This window comes from Anser brachyrhynchus (assembly GCF_964034855.1).
Source record: "Anser brachyrhynchus genome assembly, chromosome: 12".
In the NCBI taxonomy this organism is placed as follows: Eukaryota; Metazoa; Chordata; class Aves; order Anseriformes; family Anatidae; genus Anser; species Anser brachyrhynchus.
In genome coordinates this window covers 20,318,439-20,334,995 of record NC_137707.1, presented here as the reverse complement: position 1 = coordinate 20,334,995, position 16,557 = coordinate 20,318,439, and the positions used below count along the sequence as shown (strand labels likewise).

Sequence of the window (16,557 nt, the reverse complement as noted above, 5' to 3'; positions counted from 1 at the left end):
AAAAGACACTAATGGAGGGAGCTTTAGTAAAGGCTATGAATGGTACAGAGAAGAACAAGAAGAAAAATAACATTGCATAGAAGTCAGGGTGTACCCATTGAAATGATTGAGCTAAAAGGAAGTGTTTTTTCACACGGTGGAAAAGTGAATTGTGGAACTAATTGACACAGGATGTCTAGATGCCTAATCACTTTTTGAACACATTTTTCTTTTGGCAGATTAATGGTAGAGAGGGCCAGCAAGGACTATTAAACACACAAGTCCAGAATCAAACACTGGCTTAAGAAGCTTTCAACCACCGGTTGTCAAGAGACTAAAAGAGTGGAAGTATCACTCTGTGGTTGCTTGCTACACGCTTTCCTTAACAATTTTTGGGTAGGTGAACAGCGGCTCTGGTTCATTAAGACTACTTAGATATGTTATCCCAAACACATGCTAGCATACAATTTCTGTAGTGTTGTGGCAACATATGTGCTACTGCAAGTAAAATATGACACGTGCTGCCAAAGAAATCACATTCTGAAAACAGTGCAGCACACTTAATATTGTTTAAAATGTTTTTCCTGTAACAGGGGAAGACCTGCCCATTTGCCTTTGTGCTTGTTATTCCTTCTCAGGAGCGGAGCCTTCCTCCCTGAAAACTTTCCAGTGTATAAACAAGCAATTAGGAAAACCTAACCTTTCTTAGTCAGTTGCAGTCAGATATTTCATCTTCTCAAAACTGCATTATCAACTTAAAGATTAAAACAAATGCCTTTATTGTTTTCACCAACAAGAAAATGCCTCTGTGCCACCAGAATCAAAGTCATTAGACGGTATTTTTAAAGAAGCAAAGCTCCTTTGATTCATACCCAAGTTCAGTGGAAGTTATGTTAAAATACTGTCAGGCTGTTGCTTTGTTTTGCAAAAGGGAAAGTTGTTTTAGAGAGAGACATTACATATGGGCCATATGCTGATTGAACAGTTCTTCACACTTCTTTTTAAATGTTAAAGTGTTCTCACAGAACTAATTTAAAGTGTATATAAAAAAGCTCCCTTTCTTTACCCGTTTTGCTATTCTTCCAGAAACTGCAGCAAACTCTCCACTCACAGATATAGCTGAATGAGCCTCACATAAATGTAAGAGACAAATTCTGCCAGACACCTAACTTCCTAAAGCATAGTGTTATTTTCCACATTCCAGCATACATTCCAGGGGCCATATAGCTGTGTGAGTTTGTCTCCAGGAAAGTTCAGCCTCCAAAACACAAGAGACAAATTCTGCTGGAGGAGTGGGTGGGAGAGGACAGGCAGGGAGGAGAAAGTTCAAGTGCTCCTGGGTGGGAGGCAGAACAGTACTGGAGGTAGATCAGTCTGTTTTGGTCAAAACAGCTGTTATTACCACATCTGGTTCTTGAACTGCCTGTGGAAGTGTGTCTTGCGGGAGCTGCATGGCTCATGCTTAGATTAATGACTTGCTCCTCTGTTTGCTTCCAATACAGGACTCTTCCCCCGTCTCCCAAGTGGAAGAGGAGTTGCAGTCCTTATGGTCTCCGTGCATGATTCGTGAATTTCCCAGATGATTCTCCTGAGTGGTGAGGACACTGAAATGGGGGAAGCTGTGTAGAGGAATAACTCTATTTTACCAGAATCTGTCTCTAACTTGCAATGTGTAAAATGACAAATATGTCTTTTAGAATTCCTTCTGTAATACGGTCATGTGCTGGACTTTGGTTATTGCATGACCCTGAGGAGAGAAAGAGAATGTCAGCTTAAAATGTTGAATGCTTTGTTAGTGATTGCCAGCATGCTTGCAAAGTTGAAGCTCATGTAAGGGGTGAGGTTGAGGAACAGAGGCATGATATGAGGGACTGCCCTTGCTCTGGCAGCTACACTAGCTGCATCACAGATCTCATTTTTATGAGGTAACACGTGCCTAGGGAGTATGCTTCAAATCTGAATAATCCTGCTGTGGTCACATATAGCAAGTCTGTAACTCAGTGGCTCTGCCATGTACCAAGATATCTAATGTTAGGAAGTGCCATTTCAGAAATCTTGGTCTCACTTCTTGAGGCTCTGTGCTAGAAAACAAGCTCCATGGGCGTGTTGTAGTCCTGCAGTGCTCTACAACAGGAGGTTCTGGGGGCTGGGCTTGTGCTAGAAAATTTCCCATCTCTCTTTGTGCCTCCTGCTTCATTCCAAGGGAGTGAGACAAAAATGAGCCAGTGGAACTCTACAGCCAAGGGCAAGGAATAAGCAGATATAGAAGCTCTGTGAGTTGGTGGGGGTGTCTGAACAAAAAAATCCAGGGCTAGTTTCGACTAGCATTTCTAGTGGCCAGTTTGAACCAATTTTATTCCACCGTGGTGCAGAGATAACAATAGTAGGAAAATCCATGCTGTACATCTACTGATAGTGTTTTTCTATCATACCTCTAACTGCTGTATTATAGGAACACCCGTGGTACTGCTGAAGTCTTGAAACAGCAAGGCATGACAGTCTCTATTTGTCATCCTCTGTTCATTAACACCATAGCTCTTTATCAGTTGGGTTTTGGAGAACCTCTCATCATTAAGGCTGCTTCTGTGCAAACAGATGGCTGCATTGTGTGACATCCCAAGTGTCTGTTGGGACCTAGCACAGATATATGGGTTTGCTCAGCCTGCTGGCCTGTGCATCTTGTATTTACCTGGTACAAGGAGAAAGAACAAACATGGAAGCAGCCTGAAACCCTGCAGGCCAAGCCCTCCCATGGCCATAGGACCAGTGCCATTGACACTGGCCCATCTCTGTTCAGGTTTGGGGGTGAATGTGTCCTCCCTTTGAGAACCACAGCAGAAAGCTCCGCTGCAGAGGCCCTTGCAGAGTTAATGCATGGCTCCACTGCTCCCTCAGCTCCACTGTTGTGATTAAATAACATCAGCTGTGCTAGGAGTGTGGCAGGGAGAGCAGGTGGATCCTGCCAAGCCAGTGAAAAACAGCATCTCCTCTGAGAAGAAACACACCTGCAAGTGGTGTGGAGCTTCCTCCTGCTGCCGGAGAGGTGCTGGGGCAGCGGTGGCTTGGGAGCTCTGCTGTCGTGCCTCTGATGATATTGCGTGTTAGGCTGCTGCCGAGGCTGGGCAAGCGTGCTTGTCCCCAGTCCTGCGGAGGAGCTGGGGGGAGCACAGAGGGCATGCAAAATCCTAAAGCAATGTACAAAATACCTGCTGGCTAAGAAAGCTGTGCGCAGTAAAATCTTGCTGGACTGCCTGGCCTTTAGAGGCCATTCTGTAAACAAGGTTGCTTGAGCCTGTTTTTTGGAAGGAGCTAGAAACTCTGGTTTATCTGAAACTTGCTGCTGAGTAAACATTCTTGAAGATAGACTGATGGAAATGAAGTAGTTGCGACTCGGGTGCAGTGACCTTGGTGCTGGTTGTTCTGGTCTGTGGTTTTGGTTTGCCGTCTTGCAGTATGTTATCTGAGCCATTCAGGCTGTCAGGTCAATTAGTGGGTGCTGCTCTAAGTGCTGCTTTCCTGCCCTGAAGAGCCAGGCACCGGATTTGCCCTGTGGCTCTGGTAAGGCTCGAGGCAGCGTGTCACATGTGGGGAAAGGTGCTGCTGCAGCAGGTCACTGAGAGGGGTCCGCCACCACACGCTCACCCCAGCCGTGTCCTCAGCCCCGGCTGGCAACTCGGCTGTGCCGCGTCAGCATGGCCGTGGCAGGGAGGCGGTTATGTGAGGGCCGCCTCCTCATAGGTGTGCTCCATCAGTGGGCTTCGATGGGAGTGGGAACAGGTCTGCTGAGAGGCCTCGGTGCCACCGTTATTTTTCCCTCTGGCATCTCTGGAAGAGTCTTGAGACGTGAAACCGCTACGGTGTCTATTTTTACCTTATATGTAACCCTCCTGATAAAAGCTGCATGTGACCTTTTCTTTCTTGTTGTTCTCTGTCAGAGGAAAAGAAGCCTGTCTGGCCTTGGGTTAATGCTTTTCCTTTCTCAAATCCTGTTTTTCTAAAGTTCTCACTGAAACACTCACATTGTTTTTAGGACAAAAATATAAAGCCCAAATATGCTCTGGTGAAATACAAACAAGGCATTCCTTGAAGCAACGAGGGGCCGTGCGGCACTGCCAGTGAGCCCTAGGGTGGTGCCAGGGCTTCATCGCTGGGCAGTGGCTGCTCTGCCCGGCACATTCCTCCCTCCCCTCAGGAGAAGCACTGTGTGAGAGCCCTCTTAAAGCAGAACCTCTCATATTTAGCTCCCCTCCTTCCTGTAATAACAAATGGGGGAGATTGTGTAACTTGCCGTTGGCCGCCAACGTCTCTCTCAGAGGCTTACAGAAAACTTTCTCATGGTTTATTGTCATTGCTGGGCCTGACTGGAAATGAAGTCAAATGCCAGCTTCAAAGGGAGCTGCTCGGTGTTACTTGGTATTTGATACTTTTTCCCTGCATGCCTTTTCTCCTTGGGTTGCAGTCTCGAGATCACAGCACTGACAACTGTTTCTCTTTTGAGGTTCCACGAACAAGTGCATGGGCAGGAAAGGCTCTTTCCTGTACATGCATGCCACACTGTGCTTTCCGCCATGTGTGACACAGAGCATAAACCAGGCCTGGCTGTTGGTTGTGCCCTCAGTGCATGGCTTCACGGGAGCTGAGCACTCCTCCCCAGATGGTCGGGAGAGCACCTCCAGTGCTCAGGTCATGGTCGGTTGGCCAAGAGTCTTCTTGGAGCTGTTTTGCAATACTGTGTCCACCGTGGAAGTGACAGTAAACATAGGTTAACATCCCCTTTCTACTAACACTTTTCTTAAAAGTCCAAGGCTTGGAGCAGAAAGAGTCAGAAACAGAAGCCTCTGTTTTTAGTTTGAGATGTGTCACTTTAAGGCTCTGCTGTGGTTGGGGCCATCTGTGTTTGTTAGTTCCTTCTGTTAACCAAAAATCCCAAGCTGAGGAAAATGAAAACCTGCCTTGCAGTTGTAGTGGGATGGAATTGGCCATGGGCTGTGGCAGAGCCAGAATTCCTGCCTGGATAAAAACTGACTATTTGAGTAACTTGCAGCAAGAATTTGACTGCGAAGCTGGCTCGCTTCATCGCGCTGCCTTCAGATGTTTGTAAGTTGTGCTGAGTCAGCACTGTGCTCTGGGGCTTGTGGTGTTCCTTGGCTGTGCCTCCGGGGAGGCTGAGCACACATTTTTCACCGAAGCTCTTTGATCCTTTCTTTTCGGTTTATTCACAGTTCAAATCTCCCCGTTACCTTCATTCTGCTTTTGTGACCAGCTGCTGCAGTAGTGTCTCTTCCTCCTTTCCATGGACTTTGGAGAGCTGATGTGGATTTCATCATAGCATAGCCATAACTGTTTTTCTGTCACTTTGTTGGAAAATCCCCAGCAGTTTCAGCAGGTCTGATGTTAACATTCGAGTTTTGTTTTCCTTGTTCAGTGCACCAATGTTCTTCTTGCTCCTGACAGCTATGGGGACTGTCCTCTGCCTCGTGTGCCCAGCTGAAAAGCAATGATTTTGTTGAGGGCCAAAAATCTCTTGCATTTTTCTAAAAGTGACTGGGTTCCAGGTTTGGCTCGAGGAATGGAAAGACCAGCTTTCAGCCAGTCTCATTTCCTGAACTAGCTTACCCCAGTGTCAGGCAAGTGCCCAGGTTGGTGCACAGTGGGGATGGCTGTACAGTGCTGAGCTACATGGGTTTTGACACCTTCAGGCAGTAGGCTGAGCAAGGAAATCCTTCTTGCAACTGATCCCCACACATCACATTTGGGAGTCTTTTAGGAAGAAGATGGGACTCCACAAATCCCCCACCTGTATGTGTTTTTTTGAACTGAGCATTCAGGCTGCTGGTCTCCCTCCTGCTGGGTTTGCAGACTTTAATGAATTCCTGGTAACAGATTTATTTAGCTCAAAAAAAAAAAAAAAGGAAATGCCCCATTAATGCACTGGAGATAGAATCAGGCTGGAAAACTCCAAGACGGACTGCTGTAATAGCACAGCCCATGATGTAAAACCCATGTGTTCAGCAGGCCAGATGCCAGGAGTCTCAGGCTCTAATCCCAGTGTTGAGCTCCCAAGCTTGGGTAATAAAATTAAGGGAGAAGGGAAAGAAAAAGAGACCTCGTTTAAATTTCCTCATGTTTTCCTCGGCAGGCTCCTTTTACCACAATAGTTGCTAGGTTTCTTAGGTCTTCTGCGTGAAGTGTTTTTCCCAAATCTGCAGCAGCCCCAGCCTTTCTGGGTCTCCCTGCCCTCACTTCGGTACAGTGAGGGCTTGCAGCAGCAGCAGCTGTGTGATACCCTGAAGCTCTGTCTGCATGGCTGTGTAGCTGAGAATAGCACTGACCGACAGTCTGGCAGTAATGGAAAACTTTGTGAGAAAGCATTTTAAGGTACAGGAAGCCAGCATGTCTGTCAGAAGCCTATGGAAGTGCAGATGCTAATGTGCACCTCAGGTCCAAAACACGACGTTCAGACTGATACTCAAAATAGCATCATGTGTCATGCTCGTTGCCCTTATTCTCAAGGGTGTCACAGCTTTTCTACCTTTGACCATTCTGCATACCTTCCTTCTGTAAGGAATGGGGAAGTAAGTTGTTGGAAGGTCTGTGCATTTTGGGAAATGACATGAACTATATCATGCACAAAAAAAAGCGTCTGGCTTTCATTTATTTTTTGCCACTGATTACAAAAAGATCTTGCTCTACAAGAAGGCATTTGTAAGAAATGTGATTGTCCTTCATTAGTGGGTAAAAACAGTTCATAGGTCTTTTGGGGCCTGATAATAGTAAGACCTTTGGACATACAAGATAAAGAAAAGCTGATCTCTGAAAGGACTAAGGAGTAGATTCAAAACTGGAATATATTTCTGGAGCCAATTACTAGGAAGAAACTTGAGAGTTTTGCCTAAGGAATACAGAATTGGAACTTAAGTTATGGATGCTGATTCAACAACCGTGCTATTTTTGGCACGTGAACTGTTCTGATGACTGTTTATTTTTAAGGTCAGTTTCTGTTTGCATAGCATATACACCCTTCTGGTGGGTGGCAGGCATTATAAAAACAATCACCGCTGCTCAGAATTATGAACTAAACTTGAAGAGGGATGGAAAAAACAGAACTCAGTGTACTTATTACTTTTAAAAACATCTGTTTAGGTCATAAGGTTTGTTGATCCACTCTAAGCTGTGCCCCCACCAGAAAAATACTATTTCAATTAATATAGACTACTGCAGGGGATTGCAAAACACTTGGAAAGACTTGGATGATGATAAAATGGTGTAAGCAGAAAGCAAGCATCAGATTTGGCAATTTTTTTGAACGTATTCACCTTCAGGTAGTAAATAAAAAAGCAGAACATTCATCCCATAGTTAAAGAGTTGCTAAGAGCTGGATTTTGTGCTGGCTAGCCATGCTTGAATCAGCATATCTATCCCATCCCTTGTTTAAGACTCCTGTTAAATAACAACACATTTCAGTGACGTATTTTCCTGGCTTCTTTATGTTGGCCATATCTTTATTCACACAGCCAAGTAATACAAATTCATTGGACAGTGGCAGTTTACAAAAGAAAGTACAAATGATTATTTTGAGCTTAAATTTTTTAAAAATAAAATAACTCTGGCCAGCTGACATGCAATGCAGTGTTTGGACCAGATACTGGTATGGAAATGGTTTATAACATTGGCAGTGTACCCTCGGCTATGTTCCTTTCCCAGAATTTAAGATACACAATACAAAAATATACTAAAATAATAACTGAGTTTGTAGAAATGTCTGCTGCAATATAATTGCTGTTGTCTCAGTATACTTACTCCCATGCTACATTATGATAGAATATTTGAATAAACACAGTTCATTTCTAACAATTTGAACTTTTTAAGTTCATCTCAAAATAACCTGCTTGGGTTCTAATCCTGAAGACACATTAAGGACCTTAACTTTGAACTTGTGATACTGATACAGTGAGATGAGCACGGAAATGAATATTCAGTTCCTTGGGGTGTTGTTCAGGAAGGGAGTAGAGGCTGAAATACTGAACCTCATAGGATCTTAACTTGGGATATTTTCCTGGATTTTTGAAGACTTTTAACAAGTCCTCACTGGGCTACCCTTTTACGTGGTAGGCTTGAGGTCATCAAGTTCTGGTAATCTGGTGAAACTGCTGGGTGTTGAGATCTGGGATTCTGCACTTGATTCAAATGCAGTAAGCTTCTTCCTCCTTCCCTCCTTTCTATAAATGTACCTGTCCCTCTTCCCCTCCCCTCCTCCTTCCCTCCTTGCCTGGTATCACCAAAATTATATATATATATTTTTAATACGAAAGTGCCAAATGCTCCAGGACTTTGCTAAGGCTGCTCGCATTGAGCATCGTATGACCTCTCTGCCTTTACAGCACCATTTCCTTAGTGTTTCCAAAGTTCAGAAACCTTGGTGTAGAAATCAAAGTCCGTGCCTATCTTACCACACGCCGATAAGCAACTATCCAGTCAGGTTTGCACACCTGCAATGAGAATACCTGAAGTAGATCTAATGCTTATGAAAAATGCCAGCCTTGGAAGTTCTCCGTTCTCCTTGAGAAAATGCATCATGGGAAGCAAAAGCACCAGTTTTCTGCATTGCCATCTGGAGCTCCCCTTGCCTCTGAAAGAGAAATTCACCACTGGCAGGCAAGCATGTTTAAGTCAAGGATTTGCTCCTTTTTCTCCTGAGGGTAATCTCAAAGCATTTGAGAAAAAAAATAATAGTATTGTTCTATTTTTGCAGACAGGAATACTAAGGCACAGAAGGGTGAACTCATTTGGACCAAGACTCTTCACTAGGCTGTCACTCTCTGCATGTGAGACATTCTCAGAATGACTAGGGGTAACACCCCGACCCTTTGTTCCCTCGCAGACAGCACAAACAGGAACCAACATCCACCTTCCTAGACATGGCCTCCACAGAAAATGCTAAGGAGGACATGCATTGGAGGCCAGAAGTTGGCTTCCCAATGCTGCTGACTCCCAAGGAGGTCAGCTATGGAAAGATGACCAAGATACTTCTGAGGTATAAAACTCCGTGTCTGCTGGCCACTGGTCAACTTTGTCGTCGTCGGATTTGTCACTGTCATCACCGCTGGAGGGTTCGCAGCCTGGGATGGCAGAACAGTACCGCTCCAGCTGCTGGCGATCAGCCTCCGCTTCCTTCTTCTGCTCTGCCAGCAGCTGCCTGTAGCACAGGTTGCAGACCCTCAGGGGCTTGGGGGACAGCCGGGGCATCAAAAACCTCTGCCTGGAGCAGTCCCCGCACACGACAAAGCCACACTTGCGGCAGTGATGCCTTCGAGTGAGGGTAGAGAACTTGGTCTGCGTGCAGCGCATGCAGATGTCTGTCGCCTTGTCTGGGATCCAAGGGGCTGCGTGCTCCGTGGAGGGCTGCCTGCCTGTCTTTGTCAGCAGGTGCCTGATGCACTCCTCCAGATGGCTGATCCACTCCTTCCGCTCCGTCAGGGAGGCCGCAGAAACCACGAAGGACTTCTTTGAGGTTTTAATCATCCAGCGGTTCTTCATCTGCAAGGTGTCTGGCAGTGTCTCCAAAGTGACATCTTCAAGGGGAATGATGTGCTGGGAATTGTACTTCCTTTTGTTAATCACTATGCTCCCGTACACCAGGATGTCGTTGAAAAGGAAGAATATGCGAGGCTTTGGTTTCTTGCGGCACTCTTTGGTTAAAATCCCTTCTCCTAAAAGGACTCTTCCTGGCACAGCTAAGGGCTGCCCAGAAGCCCCAAAGCAGTTTTCCACAGCAGCGATGCGCTGGCTGTTGATCTCAGTGTTTGCGAGGTGGTCCACCATCTCCAGCTCACTCTGAGGAGAGGAAAATAAAGAAGGAAGTGATGAAGTGCACTGAGCAAACTGTGCCAGGATGAGGCCAAGCATCAAACATATGCACAGCTGAGGAGCTTCTAATGTAGACTGGGGTTAGGAGCCATCTCCTCACCACTCTTCATGTGAGTTTATTGCCTTTTAAGTTTTCAAAGCTTCTGTCCCCACTTTGCAACAGCTTGGTCTCTGCTGGGCTGGCTCTGTTTACAGCAATGGAAGCCCTCTAATACGGTCACCTCTTCCATTGCAACTCTGCTTTTCACCAGTATAACTGCATTCCCATATAAAAGGAGGCAGGCTGGTCTAAGTACCGCATACGTGGGTGCATTACTTGCTGTGGAGTTGCTGTACTGTGAAGCTGGAGGGTGCTAGGAGCACCCACCACCTGTCCTGGCCAGCGAGCGTGGCTGCAGCGCTGCACAGGCACCCTGCTGGCACATGGAGAACACCCACGGTCTTCAGAGCAAGCGTCCCATTTCTGACAGCACGCTCACCGAGGACCAGTTACAGATACACACACCCCAGAATGCCATTTTAGGCCAGAGTTCAGGCAGACTTTTGGAACAAAACAGAGTGCTCTACTGTTTGTTCCTGCTGATCCTCCGTGCGTGACAAAAAGGAGAAAAAAGGGTGGGGAAGAAAAAAAGCATCAGCTGTATGAATAAACCCACGCAAGCCAACCCCTTCCTCCATTGCCCCAGCTGCATTTCGGCTGCCTATTGCATGTTCCTCTGGCTACAAGACACATCATTCTGAAAAGTCTGATCTCTGCTGAAAGGGAAGTCAAACGCAACACACTCACCCTTCCCTACACCTCTGCACGCTTGTTCTCATACAACCCGGGTTTTTTTCTTTCTTGTTTTTAAATATAGATAAAAGTAACTCCAAAGCAAAAGCAAATGTTTTGCTATTCAGTTTGTAGTAAAGAACTGCTTTATGTTGCAAGTTCTATTTTTCAGTGCACCTAATTGCCTCTGTGTTTAATGGTGATGCATCAAGACTATTCAGGCCTAACAATCCACAAGAAAGTGAGTCATTTCCTCTTAAAGCGAGGTATTTCAGAGATCACGAGGTAGCACAGAGATCACAGGGATGTGTGTAGCCCTAGTTTCTATTAGCATTTTGTAGGATAACTAATATATAGAACCAGCCTCCACAATTTTTCCCATCCTTCTTAGACAGAGTCCCTACAGCCATGGAGCGTTGGAACCTGGAGGGGAAAGGGAAGAGAAAGAAGGTAATATGCTGAGCCGGGTATTTTGGGGATGATCATGATTTACATTCTTGTCTTGCCCTTCACCCCAGATCACCCCTTCAGAAGGCTGGAAGGGAAACCACAGAGTAGCTGTTCAAGGTTGCTGCATGCTGTTTATGTCTTGCCTAAGCTATTTAACAAACAGATCATTCAATTCTTCTGAGTCCCCAGATTTTTTTTTCTCTAGAGCAGACCAGGATGTTTAGAATTTCCCTACAGCCTGCACAAAATAAAGACACTGGTTTAGTCCCGGGGGGAACCTGAATGAAATTACCATCTCTGCAGAAATAGCTTTCAGCAAGAAGTGTTGTGTGGCCAGCGCTTCTGAAACTCTGGCTTCTGTGAGTGCAAGTATCGGGATTTCTAGTTAATCCATGAAGACAACACCCTCTGCAGCACACGGATTGTCTGAGACTGCAAGAATGCCAGCACAGCTTCTGCCAGCCCTGTCTGTTCCATGACAATCTTTCCAAGACTCACTCAAAAGCTGCTGGGATCAGCTTGGATACCAACACGGTAAGGCGAACAGAAGCTGACAAGTTACTAAAAAAGGACAATCCCAAGGTGAATCATTCCCTTGAACTGCAGGGAGGATCGCGAGGCTTCCAACTTCCCTCTGTAAGGATGTGAATTTTCAGGGTCTTGAAGTACCAGAGCAGATCTGACAGATTTGGACAGAGCAGATTTGATGGATTTCTTTTATGTTAAACATCAACTCGTGTGTGTTCTCCAGCGTGAAATGCAATTTAAAATTAACTACAATATGACTACTTACAACAAAAGCATCAGCGAGACGGTAGCAATATAACAAAATACCTTCAGAGGAAGTCAAAGAAGTGAGCAACCAACTCAACTTTTTGGCCAACCTCTTCTCAGTGGTTTGTGGGGACAGGACAAGGGGCAATGGCCACAAGATGGAGCACAGGAAGTTCCGCACCAGCATGCGAAAGAACTTCTTCACAGTGAGGGTGACGGAGCACTGGAACAGGCTGCCCAGGGAGGTTGTGGAGTCTCCCTCTCTGGAGATATTCAAGGCACGTCTGGATGCCTACCTGGGCAGCCTGCTCTAAGGAGCCTGCTTTGGCAGGGGGGTTGGACCCGATGATCTTTTGAGGTCCCTTCCAACCCCTTCGATTCTGTGATTCTGTAACTCTGAAGTAGGAAATTTCTGATTTTTTTTTTTGGCTTTTTCAAGCAAAAGCGAGGGGAAGATAGCAGGCTTCAGCTGGCTGATTGCAAGAATGATCCCATGCCCCATTCTCCTGAGATCACTACTGTGCCAGCAATCTGTAGTCACGAGGTGGTCGCCATGAGCTGACAGCATGCTGAGCTACTGGGGGCGTGCTGCTGCCAGATGTGCAAGAATGCACGGGTATGGTACAATCAGCAGCAGCCCAAGGAATGCCCCAAAGAACCCATTGTTTCAGTACTTATTACTTGCTATCAGGAGAGAAGACAGACTCCATTCCCTTCCTCACAAAATGCAACAAAATGCTGTAAAGAATTTTTGGCACCTGCAACACCAACTGGGATAAATCAAGCGGTTTATCCTGCTCTCGCCAATCTTGATTCCTAATGCTTGCAGATCACGGAGACCAACTCTTCTCCTGTGTCTTTTATTCTATGCATTTTACAAGCACGGTCCAAGCTCTCAAGTGAGTATGGTACTTGAGACAGCTCTATTTCTAGGGTTTTCCATGCACCAGATCCTAGTGGAAATGAAAACATTTTGCCAGATGTAAAGACAGTGCCTGAAGAGCTAGCACACACAAGCTAGCTCATTTTCAAACAGGAGTGCAAGCCCTACTGAGGTGAGAGCTTTATCTATTGGATTTATTTGGCCTATAAGTAGGATAGAGTGCTTTTGGACTTCTCGTATCATAGAATGGCTTTGGTTGGAAGGGACCTCATAGATTATCTAGTTCCAACCCCCCTGCCATAGGCAGGGACTTGCTGCGTGGGGCAAAAGGACAACAGGATAGACAGGTGATGGACACAATCCTGAAACGCAAAAGAAAGAAAAGCAAGTTTCCATCACATGTCACACTTCCACTGGGAGGATATCTTTGTATTCCTCCATCCCTCTGAGTCATTACATACTTAAAATCCATGAGTTAACTAAGAAAAGATAATTCCATCCTAGGTAGGATTCACATTGCTTAACTCCAGGCTTAGACAAATAACTCTATGCATCTTTGCACTCCCTTTTCAGTCAGCGGTGAGAAACAGCCATCTGTAAGGGTGACTTACCTCATCCCACCATTTGGGAGATTAATCCTGCCCTGAGTTTCTAGATAATGCTTGCTTTGACTAATCACCCACAAACTGATTTTGTTACTATTGTGACTCACTGCAAATAATGCTCAGCTTTGCTTTGGAATGGAAGTACTGCATATGACAGTTTCTGAATCTGACTATTACTGCAGTCTCCTTTACTGTGAAGTGAGCATCTCTGCCTTTAGGAACAACAGTGATGCGATATAAAAATCAAAATATAAATTCTAATCTATTTGATTAATTTTGGTAAATATATTTTTCCCTGTTTCTTCAAGTTTGTTCTGTGATATCAGCAGGATCGTGGTGCTTATTTACCAAGTGATACATGCACATATGCGTCTTGTGGCAGAAACATATACAATTTAAATGAGAGAGGGAAGATGCACTTTTATTGGTGTTCTACTTTACATGGGAGTTTCTGGCATGGCAAAGTTTTATTTTCTTTTTGGTCAAGATCCATTGGTTTTGCACGTGATCAAATACTATGCAGTGAATATATTAACCCAATTTATACAATTGGCATTCAAAGGCAAAAATGTTATTTTGTCTTCACTCAACTCCACATCTTTCAACAATGAGCGCTTGTTAACTTGTGATTATAAATAGCCATGTTGATGCATGCCAGGCAGAGCATTTCGTCCTAAGCTCCTGGATCAGTGAGTCTGGAGTATGTTTCTCAAGGCTGTTTGTATCTAAGGCTTAGGCCTCGCAAAGTTGTGAGCTGTTCTACCTGGTTCTTCAGTTCTCTCTGTCAACCCGAACTGACAGTCTTGGTGTCCCCTGCATACATAATGCATACCAAATGCAAGGGCTGGCCCACGGAGATGAGCGCGTTGAGAGCAGATCTGCTGGCAGACTTCAGCAGGCAAATGCTCGGAGCCTCCTCTCTCTCCAGACCTCGCTCCTTCCTGGTTCAGCCAGCTGTGAAGCCTCTTCTGGAGTCAGAGCTGACAGGAGCTCCCCCTCACAAAGCACACTCGGCAGGAGGTGGTCACCTTTTATCCAGGCACTTGGTACCCGGGGCAGGCATTTAGAGCAATAGAAATCCTTCCACTCCTCTCCCTGCCTGATTAGAGCTTGCCTCTCCCTCCCTCCCAGGCATGCTGATAGCTGCTGAGCCATCGGGGCGCGGGAAGGCAGGCAGGCTGGCAGTGCCCTCCCAGCCTCGCTCGTGGCAACCCTACTTTAGCACTTGGACATTTTGGGAACGGCTGTCACATCAGGCCTCTGGCTGAGAAATGGCACCCATCCCAGCAGGGTACGGACTAACTGTGCTGAGCTTCTCACATTGCTGCTCGGTGTGCCCAGGACCTCTGGCACGTGGGGCCAGAGCATGGCAGCAGCCAAGCAGTGGCTTTAGAGGAGCTCAGACCGATGCTGTCACTGCCAGCAGTTGGTAGCTCAGGTTCAGCTGTAGCTCTTCCATGTACCGCCCAGCTCTGGGGGCATCCAAACAGCTTCGTGAGGAGGGAAGGAAAACCCTAAACTCCCAGAACGGCCTCCTTCGCCTTCCTGTCACCCACTCTGTCCATGCACCCGCTCAAGCAGTGCAGCAGGGCAGCCCTCCGCACGCCTGTCCTTGTCCTTGCTGTGTCATCAGCACGAACCCGGTGACCTGCTGCTTTCCAGTGCCCTAAGAAGCCCTCGGGCCCTCCAGCAGGAGGCTGCGGCTCTCACCTAAAGGTACTTGCTCAGGCAGCCCGGGCTAGCTCGGTGCCAACGCGAAATAGGTACAGGACAGCAGCCACCCAGGAAGGAGAGCATCTCCCCCTCCCAGTGCCCCGTGCGGGCAGGCGGGCAGCACTCCCCTTACGGCTGAGCAGCAGGATGTGTGTCTGCGCGCTTGGTTACTGACCTGAGTCGGCACGCGAGGAATTCCTCCCCGCCTTTCCAGAAATCGCACTTCAATCCCCGCTCTCACCACGCTGCGGTGCCGCGCGGAGTCCCGGGCAGCGCCGAGCAGCGCCCGCCGGTGCCGCCAAGGGCCGGGGCACGCTGCTTTTTTGCCCCCCTTCCACCGCCGAGCCCTCTCCCGCCCCCGGGGCTTCCCGAGCGTCGGGGCCGCCCCGCTGCCGGGAGCTGCGCGCTGCCGGCCCGCTGCGGAACGGCGCCCGCAAGCTGCCCAGCACCACTACGCGCAAACGGGGCTTGCTCCCTAGACAAACCCCGGCGCCTTGCCCGGAACGCGACACCGCGCCGCCCGCACAACCTGCCCCCGGCCCTTCCCCTTCCCGTCCCCCGGCCGGTACCTCCGGGCCGGCACCTCCGGGCCGCTCCCTCCGCGCCGGGCGCCCCTGCGAAAGGCGGCTCCGCTCCGCTCCGCTCCGCCCGGCGGCTGCACCGCGCCCCCGCCGCCCCGCGCCCGCGCCACGCCTCGCCACGCCCACCCCGCGCCCGCCGCCCAATAGGCGCCGCTCGGACTCCGCGCGCCGCCGGGAGGCCACGCCCCCTGTCTGGGCGGTGGCCAATCGGGGGGCGGGGCGGGGCGCGCCGCCGCCAGGGGGCGCCCCGGGGCGGCGGCCCCGCGGGGCCGGCGGCGGGTGGGAAGCAGCGGAGCTCGCACCTCCGCTGGCTCTGTCGGCGAGAGCTGAGCGGCCCGCGCCCATGCATAATTCAGGCGCTCGCTCGCTCGCTCGCCCTAATGGCTCTTCTATTTTTAATGGGAACTGATGGACCTGTCAAGGCTTTAGAAATGTTTTTCTTCCCGGGTTTTCGTTTTCTTAGGTAATGATAATGTGTGCTGGGAGCTTATGGCACCCTTTAGAGCTGGAGTGCTCGGGCAGCTGCATGACGTTTCCCTGCAAGGCCACAGGAAGCAGATCCTAGAGTCGGCCGTCCACACCTTCCTGAGCATCTGGGAGGACAGACCCTGCAACGGAGACTGTAGGGCTGAGCAAGGGTTTTCAGGTTGTTTCTCAAGCTCAAGCGTGGGTCTTCCCTGTCCTCGTGGGAAGCATGCCCGAGCAGCCTGTCGGTGGTGGGAGGTGCAGAGCAGGTGCCTGTGCTGGGTACTTATGCACCTGAGTGCTGCTCCATGCTCAACCCTGGCACCAACTGGCCCAGCTGCCCCAAGAGCTGCGTGGCAGACTGGGGAGAATCTGTCCAGCTCAAGAAGTTAATCCTTGATAATTTTTTTTTTTTAAATTGTAAAACTAACTGTAAGTATACAAAACCCTGAACTGAGTATGTCAGAG

At 48.0% G+C, this 16,557-nt stretch overlaps 2 protein-coding genes across 5 annotated transcripts in view; one reads left to right on the top strand and one right to left on the bottom strand.

Annotated features, from left to right (window-relative positions):
• Positions 1–16,557, top strand: part of LOC308176291 (protein C19orf12 homolog) — an 85,663-nt gene that overhangs the window by 15,277 nt on the left and 53,829 nt on the right. Inside the window, exons 7-8 of the transcript XR_013938210.1 lie at positions 219–375; positions 1,482–1,574. The gene's annotated coding sequence lies outside the window, so the exon portion shown is untranslated. The remainder of the gene's footprint in view (positions 1–218; positions 376–1,481; positions 1,575–16,557) is intronic.
• On the bottom strand, positions 7,451–15,739 carry PLEKHF1 (pleckstrin homology and FYVE domain containing 1). Of its 4 annotated transcripts, XM_080551830.1 has the most exons (3): positions 12,162–15,208; positions 11,903–12,075; positions 7,451–9,813 (listed from the first exon to the last, which is right to left on the bottom strand). In XM_080551830.1, exon 3 carries the CDS (start codon positions 9,799–9,801, stop codon positions 8,980–8,982), a length of 822 nt encoding a protein of 273 aa, XP_080407956.1. In that variant the 5' UTR covers positions 9,802–9,813; positions 11,903–12,075; positions 12,162–15,208; the 3' UTR covers positions 7,451–8,979. The 4 variants fall into 4 exon arrangements, with proteins under 4 accessions (XP_080407956.1, XP_080407955.1, XP_080407958.1 ...); XM_080551829.1 differs by lacking the exons at positions 11,903–12,075; positions 12,162–15,208 and adding an exon at positions 15,613–15,739; XM_080551832.1 differs by lacking the exons at positions 11,903–12,075; positions 12,162–15,208 and adding an exon at positions 15,627–15,654.